This window comes from Leptodactylus fuscus, chromosome 10 (assembly GCF_031893055.1).
Source record: "Leptodactylus fuscus isolate aLepFus1 chromosome 10, aLepFus1.hap2, whole genome shotgun sequence".
Lineage (NCBI taxonomy): Eukaryota > Metazoa > Chordata > Amphibia > Anura > Leptodactylidae > Leptodactylus > Leptodactylus fuscus.
Window position 1 is genome coordinate 31,723,666 of NC_134274.1, and position 24,636 is coordinate 31,748,301.

At 44.0% G+C, this 24,636-nt stretch overlaps 1 protein-coding gene across 1 annotated transcript in view; it reads right to left on the bottom strand.

Annotated features, from left to right (window-relative positions):
* SGMS1 (sphingomyelin synthase 1) overlaps positions 1–24,636 on the bottom strand; it is a 190,914-nt gene that overhangs the window by 19,395 nt on the left and 146,883 nt on the right. The window contains exon 4 of the mRNA XM_075257544.1: positions 1,289–2,110. Coding sequence (XP_075113645.1) covers positions 1,289–1,914 — 626 coding nt within the window. The 5' untranslated portion in view covers positions 1,915–2,110. The remainder of the gene's footprint in view (positions 1–1,288; positions 2,111–24,636) is intronic.

Sequence of the window (24,636 nt, forward strand, 5' to 3'; positions counted from 1 at the left end):
CCAGCCCTTAGGAAGCACCACCCATGACAAGCAGCGGCAGGTACTCAGAAGACATTCTTATAAAGAGAGGAAAAACTGCAGCTATTAGGCCTACGTGACGTCTTACAATCCAGCTTTTGTTCCATTTGCTCAGCTCAGGATCCATCACAACCTGAGGTTCAGCTTCGTGATTAATATCAGACTGTCCTCGATATAACAGGACAGAAGAAAGGAGACTTATATACATGAGGTGCTGTATGTTTATGGAGAAAGAAAGACGCCTTCAAAAGTTGGGTAAGAACTGGAGCCAGACAATGGGAGAGATTTAAAGGGGTTGTGCTGCTCTGGACACCTCCAATATCTACAGGTCAGAGGAGAAGTGTCTGAACACTGGGGGATCCTAGAAGGACATTGAACCAAAAGTCTCCCTATGAAGTGACAGCGCACTTGTGTTACGGGTGCTGCATTCACTTACATGGAGCTGTGGTCGATTCCAAGGCTTACAGTACCGGCAGCCCTATAGCAGCACATGAAGCGCTGGTCATGCAAGCACATGGTTGCTTTATTCACAAGGGACTTTTAATCCCGTCCTCCTGATTGCTGAGGGATGTAGCGGCCAGATTCCCAGCGATTGGACAGGGAATAAGTCCATAACGGCACAACCCCTTTAAGAAAATGGCCTTTAAGAAAAAAAAAGTCCGCAAAATGGATAGCTAGTGTGAAACCGGCCTAAATCTGAGCCAATACATTTCATTTCCAGCACACGCTTCGATACCACACAAGACTGGCCACACAATCTTCTAGAGAATTATATGACTGGAGCGCGTAACCTGCTTGTCTGGGTGAGGTGCGAGACGAAGATTGATGTGCACTCATAGCCCTAGGGGAGAGAACAGGTAGCGTGTCTTTACAACCAGCCAAATCCCTAGTCACCTGATTTCTAGACACCTGCAAAATATGGATGACAAGGGAAGTCGCTGGTGTCGGCCATCAATCAGGAGCAGTCAATAATGCATGTAAATTCATGAAACCGGGCAAGCCAAAAAACATTATTGAGAAGACTATGCAAGCAATACACACAAAAACTATATCCATCTATTAAAAGGAATATTATTAAAGGTAACGCTGATAAAATGGCTGCCCCAAGAATGAAACTAGAACCACAAGACAGATGGTATATCTGATCAGTGTGGATGCAACTGCTGAAACGTACACCGATCAGATCAACTATCTTGTGGTGGGTGATCGGTTTCACACTCGGGACATTTTTTTTTTTTTTTTTTAACTCCATTCGCAACTTTGTACTCACTTGTACTTCAGAAATAACCATTGGAGAATCCATAGTGCCACAAGAATCATTCCATTAATTTCACATATGGAGAAGGCCCACGCAACCCGGTCGAAATGATCAAAAAACACATCCGGGAGCGGACCTTCCTCTGTCTTAGGAGGCACACGTTCATGGACAACAGAGATCATGATGGAGGTGAGGATAAAACAGCAAAGTGCATAGAGGAAGGCTATTAAGGTTTTATTCCATTCGTTGGGAAAGGCCTGGGAGCGGTCCACCTCAGGCATAGGAATCTTTATCATCTCCTTTCGGACTCCATTTGGCATCCCGTTCTTCTTGACTTTGCTGGTGAAGCTGTGGTCGTTGGAATTGATCTCATCTTTGATGCAGATATGTCCGTTTGCGTGTCCATTTTTATGTTCCTCTATGTGGTTCTCGATTTTCAGTGTCTCTATCATCTCCAGCAGTTGCCGTCCATTATCAGATGACACACGTGACAAGGGCGGCTTCTTGAAATCATCCTCTCTTAACCTGAGCAATCCTTGGCCATTGAGGGATTTGAAGGTCTCGGAGTATTCTTGTAGACCTCTCTTGGTTAACCAGTCAGAAACCTCCTTGGGTGACCAGTAGATTACTTCCTTCATTTTCCAACGACAGCTAGGTTTTTGTGTATTCTACACAATCCAATTATAATTGTAGAAAAACGGCAGAAGTTCTTTTCGTAACTTTCTCATCCTGTCTCAGATGTGGCTTTATAGAATGGAGGATCCTGTATATGAATGGGGAAGCTTTACACGACTGCCCATGTGTGGAGACATAGAAGGAGCCGCCGCTGGTCAGCTACAGACAGAGACAAAAGGGAAGAATTAGATACAAGACTTAAGAAAAGTGAACATTTTCTTAGACTATGAACACTTGAAAACTTAGAACTACCAGACGGTTAGGATTTTCTCTTTGCAAAGTATGTGGAGGAGTTCCCAAATAATCACCACCAAGCTAATTAAATGAGAGGTGAGCGTCTTCTGTGAAGGAAGTATTCATTACTGTATTTGGGGATTTGACTGGTAGAACATCTCACAAAAACTGGGAGGGGACATGCAGCCCACAGAATATTTCAGTAGTGCAGCCTCAGGCTTTAGACTTGTAACTTCAGGAGGTTGTATGTCACATAAAATATAATGGGTCTTATTTTTAATATTAATACATGGACTTTATTAATATTATACACCTCTGGTAGGTGTGTACACAGAACTTACTAGCATTCTGCTAAGCTAAGGTGCAGCCATACAGGCTCATATAAGGCCCAGTTCGCACAGTCTAGTGACAGCGTATTTTGATCCAGATTTTGATGCGGGTAGCGCTTCCCACTCCAGAGTAGGCCCAAATGAATGGGCCTAGTCCAGAGGGATTGTCTTGACGCGGACGAGCCACATCAATTTCCGCCGCAGCGTCCACTTCAAGAAAGGACAGCTCGCTTCTTTTTCAACTCGCGGGAACAAACCGCTCATAGACAAAAGATCACTAGCGGTCTACATAGACCTCTGCTGTGAGGGGGAGGATTTTGAAGTGGATTCTGTGCCAAAATCCGCCCAGTCTTGCCCAGTGTGAATGAGCCCTTACAGATCAATAGTATCTTCTAGTATGCACAATCCCTACAATATGAGATCCGTATGGAAAACCTCCATATACCATCAAAAGAAAAAAGTAGTATAGGGTCCCCAAGATTTCAATGGCCACAGGTAATTCAGAGGATGAACGGAGCTTTAATCTAGAAGCCTGCATGAGGCTGTAAGATCATGTTCAGACGTGACGCGTTTACTGCAGATTTGGGTTCAACAATGTGAATCAGCAGCAAATGGCATTACAATGCACGTGAAGGGGACTGATCCGCGGTACGCAGGTTATGCTGCATGTTAATGTAAAGGGGCAAAATCCATTATGAGGGAACGTTCACGCTGGAGTATTCTGCTCCTGGGTTTGGTAAATACTGATGCAAAATAGCGCTGTGTGAATAAAGCCAGAATCCGCAACGTTTAAGACAGAGTTCCCCTGCAGCGAATCACTGCCAAAAAAACCCCTGAATCATCCAGAATCACAATTACTTTGCAGGTACTGTAAAACGCAGCGTTGTTTGCCACATAGGGTCCGCGAACAGAGCGGACCCTGAATAGCACAGCCAGGCTGACACACAGTGTACAGAGCCATCATCTTCTGGTTCTGTACACCATGCAGAGAACAGCTGACGTCGGTAAGGCCACATGCACATGTTATGGATTACGTGCAGATTGTCATGTAAATCCTCAGCTTAATACAGAAGCATTGAAGACAATGAGATTTTCCTAATCATGTACACAATACTGATTTTTCTCTGCACGGAATTGGACCTATAATGCAGATTTTGTGCCAATTTTCACTGTGCATTTTACTTATTTCAATCAGAAAGGTGTAAAAAGCAACAAAATACACATTTATTGTAGATTATCAGAAATTCTTTGAGCCTAACGCTTCCATCTTAACATTACGACATCTAGATAAGCACGTGCAGGCGATACACAGTAACAAGGAATCAATGTGTGTTATAAGGATAGAAACCTCCAGACGCACCAAATATTAAAGAGAGTAGTCACTGCTTCTGAGTAATAGGAATGAGACAGCCTGGTAGCGGCAGCCATAGACATACAGTTATAGGGGAGGGGATGGAAGGCGGGCGGAGGCCTTATATCTAGAGAGCTCATTTCCCTTTCTGGAAACCCCATTTGTGACACATTTGTAGCGAGACAACAAGTTTATTTCCTGCAATGACAACAGAGTGTTCTTGTGTTGCTCTGAATGATCGGCTTCATGTACATGACAAAGGAGATCTTCATAGACGTCCTGGAAGGAGATCCTGACCGCTCCCTACAGTAGTCTAGTATGGCCCATTTACCGAGGACTCTCTTATGGGTTTCTTCCACGTTCCTGGGCAAGACACTTCTCACTCAGGGACACAGATCTGTTTTATAGGATTCTGTGGCCTGCAAGCATCATTTATTCCAAAGGTGGGAGAGAACACATCATTTACAAGGCCTGGAAAGTGACAAACGCCGTAATTAAAGGGCAGTAAATAATTCACGGGGTTATTTCCACATTTTATGGAACTCTATAACTGGAGATGGGTTTTCATGGGTCTCTCCAATGACTATAGGAACACATAATCCGTCACTATGTCAAGCTGTTTCCTTTAGGGCATCCTTATTCAATACATGGCTAACACAATAACCTACACGGCACGGCAGCGGGGACATCAATCATGTAGGGTGGATAAATATCAATGAGCAGGCGGCCTCCTGAACAACAGCACAGTCTGGCTTCAGGAACGGTTTCCGAGCTGAAACCGATGCAGCTAACAGGCAGCGCGCCACTTGTGGGGAGACATATAGTAATATAAGTAATGTTTATTAGATATACTAAGCACAGACACACAACAATGGGGGGAATTTAGGATGACCGTTTTCTGGCATAGATGGGGGTTGATGTGGTGTATGGCCAGAAAAAGCTATTATAATTTAGCAAGGTGGCATAGGAAAGCCACACTAGCACCTGCCTGGCATAGATTCTGGTATACGAGAAATTCCAATCTCTATATAATATATGGCGAGGGGGGGGGGGGGGAGATTCTTAAAAGTGGGACAACTTTCTACGAAGGGTAAAACAAAACTTAAGGTTGTGAAAAGACAAGCCCCCCCCCCCCCCCCCCCCCAAGTCTAGAAATTGAACTGTAGGGCTTGCACACAAAGAGGTATAACCCAAACATACTAGATCATTTGGAGCACTCTGCATTGTGCATGTACCTCAGTTACTTCTCCTGGAAATGTAGGACTAAATTGTCAGGAATTGCAGGGATACACCAAAGGACTGAGGGGAAGGTAATGTCTAGCTGTTAACCGAGCAGCATATGCCAGAGGTCTAAGAGAAGATAGCCATGTCAGAAGAGCCAAAATGCTCTTGTTAAGAGGGTGACTTTCATACAGAATACCCTTAGCCCCTTTATTCAGCTGAGAGTTGGACCGCCATCGATACTGATGTCCTACACTGCGGACAGGTCATCGGTAACAAAGGGGACTGTATTAGCTGCAAGTTATTTACTACCCACTAGATAGGGACAACTGCTATATTGGTGGGCGACCTCCGCCGATCACAGGGACCGGGGTCACCGATGCATGCTGTTACCGGGGCTGTGGAGTCGGTAGACCAAACCATCAATGCCTGGTCACACTCCAACTCCTTCATAAATGGCCGACAGCCATGGTCAGACAGAAGCAGTGGATATCCTCTAATGTCTATGAAAGTAAATATCTAACAAGCAATATATCCCATCAGTTATACAATATTAATACATTGATAATATAATTAAAATATATATATATTACAATTTCATTTTTAAGCCAGTGTCAATAACTTTTTCCCTACTTTGACTCCAACTCCACAGCTCTGGCAGCGGCTACATTCATCTCTATGGAACTGCCATATAGAAGTCACGTCTAGAGATGAGCGAGTAGTATTCGATCGAATACCTCGCCACCATAGGTATGCGTGTAAGCGGCCAAACTCCAAGGGGTTAATAGCATCGAATATGGCGGCGAGGTATTCAATCGAATACTACTCGCTCATCTCTAGTCACGTCCCATCTCAGACTGAATGGAGAGGCATGGCGTATGTCTGACCTACCAGTCCACTCATATAGGGCACACAGGGCCCATGTTCTCATGATCTGTAGGGTTTCCAGAGACTGGTCCCCCCACTATCTAGTAGTCATCCATATAATTACCAGAAAACTCCTTTAAGCCCCATATGGCAAATTGGAGCTAAATACGCTGTAAAATTAAACGTAGTGTTTTCCATTGAATTTTTGCTGTGTTTTTCTCACCTTTTTTCCATATAAATAAAACTTTCTTAAATTCTGCAAATAAAAAACGGTGCATCTTTTTAAAAAATTCACGTGTATGAAAGCGCAGCTTTTCCACACAATCTGTAAATGAGCTTAACCAGAATCTCATTTACTTTGCCAGTACTGGAAAATGCAAAAAAAATTTCCCACTGAGCTTCCGTAGCAGCCACAAAAGCTGCATTTCTGCAACGCCGGGCCTTAGTCTTACAGTCTCTGGAAACCTCTTTAGAGCCAGGGCTGCCCTGTGACTTCTCGTAGTGCTACTCAATGATTTGGACTAAAGGGGTACCTCAAAAGTTATGGTCAGTTTGTAGTGGTTCATGTGGCAGTGTAGCCCTGACCTAAAGGGAACCTCTCAGGTGTATGTGGGACACTACATACCCCAGACCATCATGGACTGGTGGCGGAGTGTCTCACACAGTCTCATGCAAGCATGCCCTCTAGTCAGGGCGTGAAGATCTATGTAAGCAAAGGAGCCAAGCAATTATAAAGAGGTTATTAGTGTAAGAGCATGGGGAGGGTTAGAATAGGGCTAGACGGGAGACTAGGCCACCAGTACATAAAGACCTCCGGTTTCATTTCCCCAATAGGTCCTGTTATGAGAGATGGTGCCAAGACTTCAGACCACCATGTCCCACCAACCAGATATAGGAGGATGGGGCAGTCAACCCCTCCCTCTATAATATATATATATTCCAAGGCCTCACTGAAGCAATCTCTCATTACCATACCACTATCGCCGTCCTATATTTATCTAGACACATCTTTTCACAGTAATCTGTGTTAGGCCAGTACTGAGGCTTTGTATACCGGCTCCTGATGATATCGCTGCCGCCGGTTAATAAATGTCACCTCCGTCGCCAGCGATGTGCAATGACTTCATCTACTCTATTGAAATAAACAGCGGCATCCTTTATCAATTAGCTCATTACTAGGAAGTGAAACAATCCAGGACTGGTGGGATCAGTGTTCTGCTGACACCCATTTATTCATGTCACATATGCCACAGAACATTACACATTCACAATGGCACACCGGCAGTCTCAGCCAAGCACCACACATGGCGTGCACAAACACCTCAAGGCTTCTTCAGAGAGGGCACTTAACTCCGTCACTGCTTCCTGTAAGCTTAGCACAAGTGTGAGAACGGGGTATGAACAACACAAATGGCTTGTGAGATATGCAAGACACACATGCAATGGGATAAAGTAACAAGCAGCTACGACCAGCGAAAAGATTCCTATAAAAATATCACAGATTTACACAACCAACCAAGCACAAGAGCGGTATAAGATCCCGCAAGACACCCCGGGCAGATTTTCTACCTTGAGGACAGAAGGCTTGATAAAAATCTAAGCCCAATCCTAATCTTCCCCAACATCTGCAAGTGGGGCAGAGATGGGAAGCCCCCATTTACATCACAATAAGAGGCTTTGGCAATGTGGATTTAAAGGGGTATCCTGTTTATTGCAATATTGTTCATATAACAGGATTCCTCAAATATCATGATAAACTTTGGCGTGGTTTAACTGACTTATATTCAGGTCATGTGACCACATGGTTGAGTACTGAGGCCTGTAAACAAAACATCACTGCACCATGTGACCTTTTGGAAAAGAGTCTCTAAAACCTCCCTCGCCAATTCCAGCGCACTGCGAGGGAGCTGGGTGTCATGGCGGCCGAGGGTGAAGGCTTCACAGGTCACATGGCGCTGTGACGTTTTGTTTACACGTCTCAGTGGTTATAGAGAGGGGTACTGAGCATTCAAACAAAACCTCACAGATGAGATCACGTGACCTGAAATTAAATCAGGTAAATTTTATTGTGATGTATATTAGTAATTTTTTTTATATGAAGAAATCCAGTTTATGAATATTTTAATAAATCGGATAAAAACTTTTAGATGTTTTTTTTGATCCTCAGGATAGACCATTAATATCGGATCGATGGGGGGCCAACACCTGGTCCTTGCACTGATCAGCTGTTTGAGGCCGCTGCCAGGCCTGGTTATATACAGTGTTCACAGCCAGAAGCAGATGGCTCCTTATATTGTATAGTAGCCAAGCTGTGCTGTTACTGCTCAGCTCCAATACTACAAGGAGAGCTGAGCTGCAGAACATCGCACCGCCATTACTCAATGTGCCGAGTTCTCTGCTTAGGCCTACGTAGATGATCTAGTGCTGGGCCTGGGAGCCGGCCTAGGAAAAGCCATAAACAAAAATATAACAAAATTAAAAAAAATCTTAAAATAAATAATGGATTATCTTTTCACTAAAGCCAGATTTACTCATGTGATAGCCGAGCCCAACCCCCCTATACACCTACATATCCGGCTTGGTCACGTATACTGAATGGTACTAGGGAGAACAATGCTCTCACACTATTGTGGCAGTAACTTATTTCCCCAAGAAAACTGAATATTCTTAACTCTTCCGACATCTGCTGTTGAGAGAGAATTCGGAAGACCCCCATTCACATTAGATGGTTGGCTGAACCACTAGAAACGTGTCTGGCAGTCCCACATCTTATATGTATGAGCCGCACCTATTCACACATCATCCCATACATACAATATATACCATGGACAAGGAGACGTTCTCCCCCTACAAATGCCACAATAAGTACATTAACGTAATGAGTTAAAAGCTCGGCCGGCTGAAACGCTCTGCGAATATTCTGCTGCATTTCCCAGAAACAATTAGAAGAGAAAACATTTATTGTGGGCATTTAGAAGAAAAGTCGCCAGATCGGATCATATAACTAGGCGCAAGTGCCATTATACTGTGCGAAAATCTAAGGCCTCCCCAGCACCGCAAGACCTGTCTAGAGTGAATGTAAGATAAAAATGGATGACAAATGTCACACAACCACGATGTCTGACCACGGTCATAGCCACTTGCCATTCAGGAGTGTGAAAAACCCAGGCATGGAGTTATTAGATTATCCAGTAAGGGACCTGCCATATAGGAAGTGACATGAAGGTACAAGAGGAATCGATGGTCGTATATGACTGTTCAGTTCTTCCACCATCTACCTGCCATAGACTAAGCCTTTAAGCATCTTATGTCTGCATTATAAGACATGTGACTTTCTTGCAATACGGAATAATAAAATAAGTAAGAGGGATAAGATGACAGGCTCACAGCTATGACAAGCCATGCGTCTGCCCTAAAAGCACTAGGAAAGAAGCGTTAACCCCCCCTCCCCCTCCTGCGGCGACGCGTAATGGTACCTTGTACTGTACCTGGATGTATGATCATCGCCTATACAGCCAACCAGGTATACTACACGCACCCATAGGCCGGGTCACTAATCCAGAAGTAACTGTTTATAAGCTTAGTTAGGAATTTCTTTTAATGTCGGCTCTAACAAAGACTGTGAACTTTCCCAAGGTAAACGGTTCTGTGATCTGTTACCAAAATCAATTCCTCCGAACACAAACACGGAAAGTAGAAACTGTGTTCCACTTACAGAGAATACAGGTAACAATTGTGTATTACGTAACACTAACTAACCTACAAAGAGGCCCCATACAATGTTAAAAGCAGTCGCTCTTGTCCGGGATTTAGCCATTGTATTCAGCCATGTTTAAACATCCGAACCTGCATACAATGGAACACCTGCTGTACGCCAATGTCCGCACATACACAAGTGGCTATTCCCACCGAGACCTGCCAACATCTCCAGGAGAAAGCTACAGTTAGAAGAGGTTCTCTTCTTTCCACAATCCATTCTTAGTAATAGGGTGCCTAGCTGGGGTGTAACAAGTAACGATGGGCCCCCCGATCTACCATGGCCACATTAGGGAGCAAGTTAAGAACTTCAAGTGTACAACTGCTTTGGGCTCCAATACACACAGGAATAACACACATTGTGATTTTACACTACCAATAACGCACACAGCGACAGAGACCATGCACACAGCAACATGACAGCGACAGGGACCATGCACACAGCGACAGGGACCTTGTAAACAGTGACGTCTCAGCTACAAGGACCCTGCACACAGTGACATCACAGTGACAGGGACCTTGTACACAGTGACCATGCACACAGCAACAGGGACAATGCACACAGCGACGTGACAGCGACAGAGACCATGCACACAGCGACAGGGACCCTGCACACAGCGACATGACAGCGACAGGGACCTTGTACACAGTGACCATGCACACAGCAACAGGGACAATGCACACAGCGACAGGGACCCTGCACACAGCGACATCACAGCAACAATAGTGATGATAAAGTGCAGAGATAATGCACATATAAAAAGTTCCACGTGTACACTGTGACACCACACGTGCAAGTATTACGGTATCCCAGTAAAGCAATGGAGGTGCAGCCAGTTCTCCATATCTCCTTTCATAGTTACACTAATTGTACCCTCAGTGGAAATGGATCCCCTTATTGGTTGGCGCCCAAACAGCTATATCACCTGCTACCCTGATAGTTGTGACCATGGCCTAGACCATAAACTGACCTAATACATACAGGGGATGTGTCATGTAAAGACGCTGTCCACAACTTTAGGATTAGATGAGGATTTAGGTGCAGAATACAACCGAGGCCTTATGCATGCGACAAGTGTGCAGGCCGAGGGGGTCCAATTTTTTTTTTTGAATGATACTCGAATGTCATTCAGGTGTCATCGAGAGCCTTTCGCCCTCCACCGATTTAAAAAAAAAAAAAAAAAAAAAAACTTCCATGGATTCTGGATGGAAAAGCCACAGATCAGCAACAATGAGGTCAGTCCTTGGGCCGATCAATATTGGCGTATCCGCAGCAGAGATCTAAGTGAATCGGATGGGCTCCTTTTGCAAATAGACTTTAGGTTTGGCATAGGACATTGACGATATAGAAAGCCTCATGTTTGTCCTTCACTTATTTTAGGATTAAACGCACTATACTGTATGCAATTTTTCGTTTTTGGTATTCGCAGCGCCTCCCTGTTTACAGCATGAAAAACGCACAAACATTTCAGATTTTTTTCATTGTGATTAAAAAGCCAAGATTCCAAGATGCAAATGGGGGAGGAGCTACAGTACTCCGATACATGCGCTATACAGTGTACAGAGGCTTTTGCATCCAGTTCCATACACTGTATATAGTCCTGGTGCCTGGAGCAGCTGATCTGTCACTGATCCGATGACCTAGCTGGAGGATAGGTCTTCAGTATGACTCCCCTTCCTCCTCTTAAGTTCATTTCAGTATCTTGTCCACAATTGCGCACAGTAACCAGTAACTATGTCCAGGCCACAGAAACCAGCCACAAAATAAGGAGCAGGTCCTATTCTGGTCCACAGTAGCCGCACAGATTCTCCGATACAAGTGTAGGTGATCTGTGGATGTGGATGACAGAAGGATGCAACGCGAATATTTATTTTGGCAGAATGCAAACCCATTTTGTAACAATCACTATGGTAGTGTGAATGTAGCCTTAGGGCTGGTTTCACAATCTTGCATCTGCAAATTAAAAAAGAATAAACAGATACAAAGGAGATGCCGTCTTGTCAATTTCCCTGCTTGACCTAGCAATAAGTCGGTGAAATACAGACCGCACACTGATGTCGCCGGCGTGCTGTCTGTTAGTTTTCATAGACCCACAGAATGAAACTAGTAGAGAGGGGCAAATATATTATATATATATATATATATATATATATATATATATATATATATATATATATATATAAAATATTGAGTGTGCTAGTGTCTCTCCATCCACAAAAACCATTGGACGTGTGAATACCACATTCACTATAATGGTTCTGTCTGATTATTCGAAGATCGGGCCCTCAGTGCAATATAAGCAACAGGGAAACGGTGCAACCCAGCCTCAAGCTCAATTCACATTTACATCTTCTGTTTGTGGCAGAATCTACAACACAGTGTACAAGAGATCTAATCCTTGATGTACACTGGGGTCAGACGGGGCTCTGTCAATAAGATAGCAAAAACAGTGCATGTGCGGAATTATTCATACCGCCAAACCTGAAGGGAGACTCCAACACGGATATAAAGTGTATGCAGTGTCAGATGTTGCTGCATTACTAGCACTGTATAAGGGGGCATTCACAGAGTGGCGTTAAACATGCATGCCGTTATGATGTCGTTTTTGGTGAAATTTCTTAATTTCAAGGTGAAACATTTATTTAACATATTTCACCTGTAAAATCCAAAACCGGTCCAAAACAGCATGCAAGTTTTTTTTTTTATTATTGTTTCTTTTCTTTGTTATTGTTTCTTTTTTTTTATTATTATTATTTTTTTAATTGTGTTAAATATACAAAGAAAAATAAACAAAACTATTATGATTTTACAGGTAAAGTACCGGTATGCCATTTTCCTGAAGCAGTTTAATTCTACCCACCTACACTGTGAGCGCAGTCCCCCTACAACATAGCGCAGCTTAATATGGGGGGGGGACAAGACGGTCAGAACATTATGTTTTAGCATGCAGGTCTTGAACTTAAAGCATTCTCGGAAATAAAAAAACAAAAAACAAAAAAAAAAACCAAGCTTGTATACTCATTCACCACATCAAATATCACTTTAACAGAATGTAGCGCTGACCAAGTTCTCCAGAATTAACCCTCGAACAAGCTTTCTATATCACCACAATCTCTGCAGAAGTGTGAAATCTATAGCGGATATAACCGAGGTGTAGCTTTAAGATCCTGATGCAAACCTGTACCCTGTGCCATATAGGTTAGTGGGATTTTATGTGTGTTTTGGGGCCTGGTAGTGACTTCTTCCGTCCACCCTTCCATAAAGATTACTACTTGCCAGGGAACCCCTTAAAGGGTACAGTCTCAAGTAGCGAATGGACTGTTGTGAAAATGAGTGCCAAATGTAAGGATTGCAGCTGGCGGCACCCGATTTGTTGTCACGAGGTCCATGGCCCACAGTAACACATACGCCAATATTCCTTCCTTCTTTGAGACTGTTAAAGGAGTCTTGATCTTTTGGCTAAACACATAACTTCCTTATATAGTGTAAGAAAAAGTTGCAAAGAGTGCGGGGGGTCTGCCAGAGGCGTATATAGGTAGCACCTATATACAGAGGTGTGAAGATCTATTATAGATACTTATCTATGGGTTACATATGAAAACATTGTATCTGACTGTATATCGTACATAAAATAAATGGGGTGACCCCGTACTTATCTATGGTATACAAACGGAAACACTGTATATAACTATATGTCATATTGGCTCAGTCATACATAAAATAAATGGGGTGACCCCCGTACCCATCTATGGTTTACATATGGAAACATTATTTATAACTATATATGTCCTATCAGCTCAGTCTTACAGAAAATAAATGGGGTGACCCTGTACCCATCTATAGTTTACATATGGAAACATTATATATAACTATATATGTCCTATCAGCTCGGTCTTACAGAAAATAAATGGGGTGACCCTGTACCCATCTATAGTTTACATATGGTAACACTATATATAATTGTGTCCTATCAGCTCGGTGACCCCCGTACCCATCTATGATTTACAAACGGAAACACTGTATATAACCACACAGTTTAGTCATACATAAAAAAAATGGGGTGCCCTCTATAATTCTGCCCAGCATACACCATGGAAGGGTCCGCCATAAGCTGCCACCACACGCACCCTCTTCCCCGGTCACAGCAGAGTTTGTAGCCCACACGAGACGCGATTACCAGCATGTCACATGTCCTTATTAACCCCTCCATGTTCCTCATTTCCATACGGTCATCATTTAGATTTCCGGTACAAGACACCCACGGCTCAATATCCTTCCAGGACTCCTTATAGTTAAAACTTCCTTCCAGGGCTTCCTGAATAGTTCATGTAAAACGAACACCGTGACCCATCAGCCATAACAAAAATACGTAAACAATGCGAAGATTCCTCCGTCACGTGAGGATGGAACAGTCCCGGTGCGGCCACTGCACATGTAGTGTGACCAAACGCCTCCATAGGGGGACAAAGTCCATGTGACCGGACAGCTGGACGCAACCCCCGAGACCTTTACCCCAATCCAATGCTCCTGACTGGCACAAGTGGGGACTTATAGACTCACTTCCAAATTAAAGGGACGGTCCACAGAAAAGGGTCACAAAAGGCATTTTAGCTAACACGACTGTGACATCATAGAAACATGCTCAAAGTTCATCAATGACAGGAAAGTTCCTGTTCTCTGTTATCAGCCACTGCCTAGTAATAAAGCCCCCATCTGTCTGGCCTCCAACCCCCCAATAGGGCAGGTTAGTCCATATTTACCCTCCTGTAGTCAGTTTCCTCTCTGAAAGTTGCAGCTGGACAGAAAGAAGTGCGCTGATGACGTCACAAGTCAGGGTTTCAATACGTAAACATGTCCTAAGCTCCCCCCTACATGTGAGGGACTACAAGTGCCAGGCTAGCCCGTCCACCACAAGTTGGAACACTCCGGCGCCCCCTCTGTCCCGTCACAGTGGACTCACCCCACACCGCCGCCGCCGTCCTGCTCCGGGCTGTGCAGACGCTTCCCCGGCGTCGCTCGCTCGAGAAGTTTAGTGGGAAATGCCGTGTGTGTGCGGGAAGGAGGGACAGACGGGGGCGGGAGCGGGCGGCCTATGGCAGAGAGGCAGGCCTACAGGCCTATTCTAATTAATGACTTCCAAGGCGGAGGCTGAGCTGTGTGACAGGGTGTGGTGCCGCTCACTACTCAGGACTGGCGTGTCCGAGCCGGCTACACGGGGAAATACGGCGGCGGCGGCACCGGGACCAAAGTCCGGGCAAACTTGTATAAAGCAGCCTGACTATGTCCATGTGTGACCGGTCACCGAGACCATGTGGCCCGGGCCATGTAAACAATCCCTCCCCCACCCACACTGCACTTATATAGGCCAATGCATTTATTAAATTTTTATACAAAACTAATCTTTATTATTCCACCATTGGCAGCTATGGCAGGTTTTTTATTTTTATAGTACAGGGGTGCACTAGTTATAAATAAATTTAAAAAAATTCATAAATGTGGCCGCTCTCCTTGCCAAAAAAAAAAAAAAGTTAAAAAATAGTCACAAATGTACTAAATCTAGTGCACGGGGGATAAAAAGGGGCAAAATTAGTAGAAAATAGGGGCAAGAGGCTGGATAAATGGGGGGTGTAAGTTATAGGGGCCCTAAACTATCACTACATATACCCCCTGTCAGAGTGTGACTGGTTCGGAGGGTACCTGCATCTTAAAGGGGTTATACTTAGATGTTCAATTGCTGAACGGTGGGGGTCTGACCAGTGAGACTCCCACAATCTGGAGAACAGGGGGTGCTTAACCTCCCCCCTGCGCCCCACCCCCACCGTAAAGCTAGTCGTACCTCCCGCACCCATTCATTTCAATGGGGTGCAGAAGTATAGCACTTGGCTAACTGGTGCTCACTTTGAAGTGAATGGGAGCAGGTGTGTGTTAGGGTCCACCAGGAATTTAGGGAAACTCCCCTCACCCCATTCTCAGGACTGGTGGGGTCTCTGCAGTTGGATCCCACTGACCAGCAATTTATCCTCTATCCCATGGATACAAACTTTCTTGGCATAGCCCCTTTATCTTATCCCTCTATCCTACTTCTACTTATAGATACGGACAGGGCAGAAAAACCAAATACATTCCTCTGTTATTCCTCCTGGATATGCATGAATAACTCTGGGTGTTACCCCCTCCCCTTGTCCATAGGGGTCTTCCTGCACAGCCTGACACTCTGAGCATCAATGAACAATGTCATACACTATAGGACATAGCTTTGGTAACACTCAGATGTCAATTTATTCATCAGACTTAAGATTTTCCAAAAGTGTTATATTATGAGGAACACAAGTATTTGTAAAGACATGTTTAGTCCATATTCACATTAAAGCTAAATATTTAGAATAAACGGCAGGAAGAGCCCTTGATATGTATGGAAGATGTATCCATAGGGTTGGAGGTTGTCATGCTCTGGCAGTGTTCACGTGGCCATACACGCAAGATATTTATCTACAGACTATTGGCAGATCCAGTTAAATCTGGTGGAATCTACTGAAAATAAACTGGATCTGACAATGATCTGCAGATAAATATCAACTGTGTCTGGCCAGCTAATGGGTTTTTGGGCCGCCAGTCAGGTCATTGGTATGAAAAATATCTTGTAGACAGGTTGTCAGTATGTGATCAGTGGTGGTCCGACACCCAGACCCCTGACCGATCAGCTTATGTGGCTCCTATTCAAGTACCAGGACCCGAGCTGCAATACCACAGAGCCACCACTAGTGGATGCAACCTGTAACTCTGCTTCTGACTCTGTCCTTCACTATAGTTTGAGGCACTCAAGCAGTGTGGGGTCTTCATGTCTGACCCCCCACCAGATATTGATGACGGTCATCAGTGTCAAAAACCCCTTTAAATGTGAATATAAACCAGCTTCTCTTGTGACAGCAGCAGAATTTAGCTTTAGCCATGAACAGAGAATAACTAACATCCTGACTGACACGTTACACATTTCTGTCAGTATACGCACAAGGTAGGGTACTAGATGTATACAGCTACTTCTGGGAACTCACCCTTTGGTCCCGGATGCTGCACTCTGTACAGGCAGCAAGGTGTAAACATTACACAATAGATAAGCAGCGACAGGCAATAAATAACCTATAGATCAGTAAGTCAGACAGACACTTGGGACAGATACACTGTGGATTTGCCCTACAGATCTGCAGCTTATTACAGTAGCAGCAAAGTCCATGAGCGGATGATCAAATCTTGTTGCAGATTTCCACCACTAACAATACATGATACACCAAATTCACACTAGAGTTAATAATAATACAATTTATTTCTATAGCACCAACATATTCCGCAGCATTGTGCACTTTGTAGGGTTCAAATACAGACAGAAAGATATAGTACAAAGAAATAGTCACATCACACAATGGGACTGAGGGCCCTGCTCGCAAGAGCTTACAATCTATGAGACAGAGGGGGTGACACAAGAGGTAGCAAGGGCGGCATTGCTTATACAGGGGTCAGACACTTTTGTAATAGAGGTGACTGTCATTACACAAACATAAAACTGTATGAGCAGTCACCTGTCGTGTCCTTTAATGTGCCGAAGGTGCCTGGACATATAATGTTAGTCTCAAACTACATCATATTGTGTGGGGTGATGTGGGGAGGAGGGTTTGTTTTAGGGATTCCAACTACGGAAGGGTTATCATTAGGCATTGTGATAGGCTTGTCTGAAGAGATGTGTCTTTAGTTTGCGCTTGAAACTGTAGAAATTGGGAGTTAATCTGATTGTCCGGGGTAGAGCATTCCAGAGAAGTGGTGCAGCTCAGGAGAAGTCTTGTATATGAGCGTGGGAGGTTCTGATAATAGAGGAGGTAAGTGTTAGGTCATTGAGTGAGCGGAGAGCACGGGTTGGGCGGTAGACAGAGATGAGGGAGGAAATGTAGGGAGGTTCGGGTTTATGGAGAGCCTTGTGGATGAGGGGGATAAGTTTATATTGTAGTCAAGTCTCTGTATAAGACTCCTTCTCACATTCAGCAAGGAGGACTTTTCTCTCTGCCAGTTTCAATATAAAATTTCCGGAATCCCAGCAAACCCCATCACAGTCTATGGGGTCCATGGGTTTCCCCGTGTAACCAATTTGTAAGCGGATAGGATTTCTATCTGTAGGGTCCTCAAGTGGACCTGAAGGACAGAAACCTCTGCTCTAGTGTGAATGTCGCGTTACACATGCACATTTAGCTAGATAAGTTCCACAACCAATCTGGAATGAATCCTTTCTACTACAAGTTATGCCCAGTGTGGACACAGCCGTAGACTGGCTTCACGCAGTCTGGGAAATATGGAGCAGATGTCGGGCGTATTTCCCGGACTGAACACTTCAGGCATCACAGTCATCGATCACACTGCTTCCCTACTGTCCCATATTGTACAAGACTGTAGTCCTGAGGGAGGCGAAGACTCCGAGCATCAAAGATTAGAAGACAATGATATTTGCAGACCAGATCCCAACTCTGTGTTTGTTCTGGGACATCCAGTCCATTGTATTCGCTCATGTGAAACTGGTAAAACCACATAGTCAGGCCGCTATATACAGCTCGAAACACTGCCCACCTGCAGTGGCATATAGATGGTTTTGCAGGAAATTTCCTTAAAACAGTGTGATGACAGCTATAGGTAGGGGTGCAGCTGTGTGAGGACAAGATTTGTGTCCAGTTTCTATCTAGTTAGACCAATATTACTGTAATATAATGTACAAGTGGCCAAGCCTGACATGAGCAGGATACTAGCACAGTGTACAGAGTCCGAGCAAGACTGCTCCACACACTGTATAATGACCAAGCCAGGATAATGGTAAGTAATAGTACATAGAGTCTGGAGCCATCTGCTTTAGACTCTGTACACGGTGCTATCAGCTGATTGGTAGGGGTGCTGGATATGGCACCCCCGCTGATCTGAATCTTGTAACATCCTAATATCTAAATCCCTGAAACCGACTTAAGACTGGGTAGCGGGTGAGTCAGTGGAGGGTCCACCATAATACACTGCGCTGTAATGATACAATAAGCAGCATGGCTATTTTTAGCTGACCAGCACTTAAGAAATGGACCGGTGTGTCTACATCAAGGAAATAGAAGGATCCTTCCTACCAGTCACTGACTATAGTCATAGACTACATCCAGTTTACGTTACGCAATACTGCAGGAACTTCCTTAACCACCCGTTCCCTGATTTATTATACTAATGAATCATCTGGTAGCAAAAGCAATTAGTGTCAGCCTGTAGATCCTCTATGTACTGGAGGAAACCATACCGAGGGCGCTCCCTCCGTCCACACAGACACGTCATGTCCACTTTTAATTGCATTGTAATCTTTGCTGTTATCGCTGCACACACAGGACATATTGATAAGGTCTAATAGGTTATTAGGCAACTCTGCAGGCGCAATCCCTAGTGCGGAGCTCTCCCTACTGAGAGTTGTAGATGTACAGGGGGCGACTGCCCTGATGGTAAGTGATTGCCCCTAACGTCAGCCAAATATTGGGGTCGTCTTCTGCTGAGCCCATTATCGTGTCCTACTTTCTGGTATACTGATGGGCAGGTCTAAGGCCCTGTACACACTACCATATCTATACAGACTCATTCACTTCTATGGCCCCCGCACACAAATCCATAGTTTTTAGGACAAAGCCACAAAAACGGAGCTGGTTCTATTACCGCCTGTCTTTGAGGCTCGGTCTTACCTACTCTGCTTATAGAGTCCGGAGGATTCATGGATGCTATATTGACCATTTTCATGAACCCTATGGTCATGTGCAGAACGCCTAACTCTGGGAGCAAGGTGAAAATATTACGTAAAAGAACCAATTCAATTAAAGGGATGGTCGGATCGATGGAACAGCCATAGCTGTATTTAAAGGGGTTATCCAGGTTTAGAAAAGATGGCTGCTGTATTTTACAAAGAGCTCCACGTCCTCTTCTCTGCAAGTGACATCACATCTGTTGGTACATCCATTGGTCACATGGCCATGCAGCAGCTCAGTCTCATTCAAGTGAACGGGACTGAACTGTAGGATGGCCATGTGACCAATGGACGTGATGTCACTTCCCGAAAAGAGGAAGTGGAGCGCTTTCTAAAAGGTTTTCTAATCCAGGATAACCCCTTTAATTCTATGGGACATTCCAGAAATAGCCATGTTCTGTATTCTGCCTCTCCATCTTACATCTGACCCTCCATTCAACCAGGGGGCGCCGATTCGCATAATCTGTGGGGGCCCAGCAGTCAAACCCAACCGATCAGACACTTATCCCTAATCTTATGAATCTGGATAGGTTTACAATGCTGTACATACCCTTTTATAGCAATAGAGGAACGTCTCTGGATGTAATATCCCAATGTTTTATGCAACGTAAGTGGACAATAGCACAAAGCAGCACACACATAAATACTAAGCAGAATACAACTCACTGTAACAATGGATTCACATATGGCACACGAGTGGCAGAAATTTCTGCAACCGTCCATTTATCTGAATGGGACTTGCACAAATTCATGCGCTTGCTGCCAAAACAATCCCATTTAGATACAAGGAACAGATTTTCATTTGCAAAATTTTCACATTCTGCCACATGTGAACATACCCTAAGAGCTATAAAATGAAGGCCTTAGATGATAATTGGAAGGGACATGGCGTTTAGTGGTAATTGAGAGGTGGGAGACCTAGCAGGGGAAAGCACCGCGTCTCATCAATATGGTGCAGAAACAAATGTGAGGACAGCTGCTTTCAAGGACAGTTGGTGTGTGATGTGCGACATACTGTAGGAGGAGAGATCAGCGAGATACAGAAGAAGCTGCAATTACAGCACAGACACAACAGTGGTATAAACACTGCATTCATAATATACACCCCCGTCCTCAGGTCGCCTCTGAGCAGGGGTTACATAGGGGAAGAGACCATGCATGCTCCCTTACTTTATATAACATAGGAAGACATCTGCTTGTGACATAGGGCATATCTGCAGATTAGGACCAGGCAGGATCTCATATAATTTTGACCCCACTTGCAAACCATCTATGAGCCAAGGCTTGGAGGGCTCCTAAAAGAGCAGCAGATCTTGCCGACATGGATTCAGGTCATCCATATATTAGGCTAAGGCTATAAGACAACTTCAACCAGGATACATGTTGGAAGGCTAAAGAACACAGTTTTGTGTTGCCTGCATTGCCTTATATCAAGTAGGTTTAGGTTTTTTGAGACTGCAACGCCATGGTGACTTGACTCAACTATTTAGCGGTCACTGGATGTAATATATATTTTGCTATATAGCACTAATCTTACAAAGCTGCCTCAATGGCAGCAACAGCTGATGGCAATCTCAGGAGTATTCTAAGGGTATATTCACATGAGTCAGATGTTTTCTGCGATTCAGAATTTGTTCCATTCTTATGAATGGTTGCAAGCATATGGATTTCTGCATGCTCCATTCAGATGAATGTACAGTCACAAAAATTCTGTTTGTATCATTGTTTGGTCATTTGATGAACAGCACTGTCTAAAATCTCTCTGAGTTTTAATAGGGTTTGACTACCAGGCATTATATGATGCCATCTTTCACTGCTTAGAGGAACATCTGTGACGTGTGGTGAAATGAAAAATGAAGACCAAGCTGGATTAGGCACGACCATACCATGTGTGATGAGTGCAGGTCCGCATGGCCCATAATACAAATGAGACAATTCCTCAGCTAAAACCTGCATTCACACAAATGTAAAAAAAACAACCATCACAAGGCCTATGGGGCCGATGGCATTTTGATTTGTTTTCTGACAGATCATGTGACTGGACTGTCAAAAAAAATAGACCATTTCCTATTTTTGCCCATTTTCATGGACCCCTGAATACACTCTGGTCTATGAGGAATCCATGAAAACAGATGGCACGCGGATGCAAAATGTCCATTTCATCCATTTTTCACATTTAATTCTCAGCACAGTTATGAGACTATAAGAGAAGACTTTATTACATTGGATTTCATTATAACGTTATGTGTTACTTTTACATTAACATGTCAGAATGTGAGAAATTCTGGAGGTATTGGATGTTATTTATCATAGGGTCATTGCAATGGTATAATAAAAGAGAAGTGATCCTCACCAATCCTCCATCACTCCAGACACACAGGAAATGACCACTCGGCCAAGCACTGGTCACAGCATTGACCGGCTTTGTCCTATGTGTCAAAATGGACCAGAAAGCAGTTTATAGGGATCTGGGGCATTGGGGCATCATTAGGGTCAGTTCACACGTGAAAACCGCCTAGCTTATTTGTGCGAGGTAAAAAACCTCGGGGAGTTTTTTTGACGCTGTTTTTTGCATTCCACGCGGTTTTTGACGCGGTTTTTGACGCGGTTTTCGCTAGGTTTTTTTTTTTCCTATATGTGCTATAGAAACTGCAGGTGAAAACCGCGCGGTTTTTTGCAAAAAACCGTGCGGTTTTGTGTGCAAAAAACCGCGCGGGTTTTTTACCGCGCGGTTTTCGCCTCCCATTCACTTCTATGCAATTCTTCAGGCGTTTTCCGCCTGAAGAAAGGTCATGTCGCTTCTTCAGGCGGAAAACGCTAGGAGGAAAAAAAAAGCTAGTGGTCTACATAGACCACCATGTTAAAGGAGCGGTTTTTGAAGCGAATTCCGCTGTCAAAAACCTCCCCTTTGCCCACGTGTGAACTAGCCCTTACTTATTTTATGGGGTTTTTTTTGTTGTTTTTTTCTTTAAATGTTACCATCTGGACAACCCCTTTAAATCCAATATGAACAGTGATCAGCTGATCGCCGCAGTAGCGTCCATCTGCAGGGGGCTGTCAGCCGTGAGACTGATCTTCAATTTGGGAGTCTTGGCCAGATAACACTACAGAGCAGAGCTGAAATGAAACACATCGTACACATATCTTTGGCGCTTGCCAATTCTTGGACACCGTGGTCATAACTTAGTGTGATTTATTGATTTGGCATACTTCCTTCTATAAATCTGTCACATCTTCTATACAACACGATGCACCAGAAAGCAATAAGACTCATCAGTCTGACTACGCCAAATACGGAGTAGTACTGCGCCACATTTTTATGCGAAAATCGCATAAATTTATCTGTTTTAGGCTTTCCATAGCCACCCCTATATGTTAAAATAAATCACAAAAGTGTCATGCATGCTGAGCCATAATAATAGTAAGTAGCGTGCAAGGAACATTCATATACAAGGCGCAAGAAACAAGAAAAAAGGGGAATACTAGAAGATAAACTTGCCCTATAGTTTGTGTAGTCTGGACCGCCCCCTGACACAGGAGAACTGACCGCCCTGACTACACCCAGACTGCTGTGTAGTAGCCCATTTTTTCTATTCTATCCTGTAGAGCAGTGGCCCCCAACCGTTTTTGTACCAGGGACCGGCTACAAGCTAGACCATCTTTCCATGGCCCGGTGGGGTGCGGCAGGGGCGGGGCTTTGTCATGTGGGGCAGGGTTAGAGGCAGAGGGACCGAATGATCTGCGAACGTGACTGACAAAAATCCCCAATGGCCCGGTCCTTGTTCCCGGACCGGTGGTTGACTCTGGTCTTCCCCTCCAGTGAGACTAGTGAGGATTTATTACTAGTCTGTACATTATTTTTAGAATATTCCAGCCACTTAAGAAATCCATTTTTAAAGTGAACCGACACTCCTAAGGTCCATACATAAACTGACCGGACAGAGAAAACCGGTCCATATTAGGTATGAATGTATTCCTATCCTATGTGGAGAACACGAAGTGATTTATGTAGGATATTCAGCATGACAAGCTCGTACACCAGTGTCTGTGAAACACATTAGACGTTAATCCCCTGGGTGTGATATCTTTAGAACAAATGGAAGTTTTGAGAAAAAGCAAGCTTATGACCTCCGTGGAGTTTTCTAGTCTATATCGTAGATGGAATAGAAGTAAGCGCCATCCCTTTAAACCTCTCCCTAGTTGCGGTTTATGCATTGTACAGTAGTATTATATGGGCAGCGGTATTATTTATGCACTGTGTGGCAGTATTACTCATCAAGGCTTGGAATGGGAGAACATCATCTGATCTGTCCCACCACAACCCTGGATACCTCCAGATCCTTCTATTCTTAAGTCCTTGTTCCCCTGAATGACCTTGGCTGTATAAACCTGTTGTTGAGAGCTCTGGGAACGTAACGTTGTTTATGTGTCTGTTGTTCCGTTAATCCCGCTATTATATATTATAACAAAGATGAAGATTAGATCACATTTTAGAAGCCATCGAACCATAAAACGAAATAATTCCAAGATGTCCTCAAACTTTTTACGACTGTATCCATCTAAGGCTCACAGATTTATAGTAAAATAAGATGGTCATGGGCAAGATGTGTTTTTCTTACAATCCTTAATACACATGAAGAAGTTAATACTGCCGTCTGTAAGAGCCGCTCCCTAGCTGGGATTAAGCCGTCTAAGCCAGACTGTCCTAGAAACAAAATAATATTTATGAATGACTTTCCTCATCACTTGGGAGTTCTGCACGGACAGATGGCCGGCTTGGTATGAAGTATATGCAGATTTGCTATAAGGCAGCTGCTCTATGCACTGTAAGAGGTTAAATAATACAGTGTACCTGCATGTGATGCACTGTGCCGGGGGCCAAGGACAGCGCACAGCACTGAGACCAGGAGATAAACATGCTTCAGGTAATAGAACATCATGCAAACACTGCTTTGGGGCATTCACGACGTATAAAACCGCAATATTGCAATATTGTGCAAATGTTTTAGTCACGTGTGGAAAGAACGTGCAAAGTAAAAATGCTTCCAAAAATAAAAGTGTTAATAGTTTGTATAAAGAGAAATCTAAATCCCATCTATATTTGGTGTGATCACCCTTTGCCTTCCATAA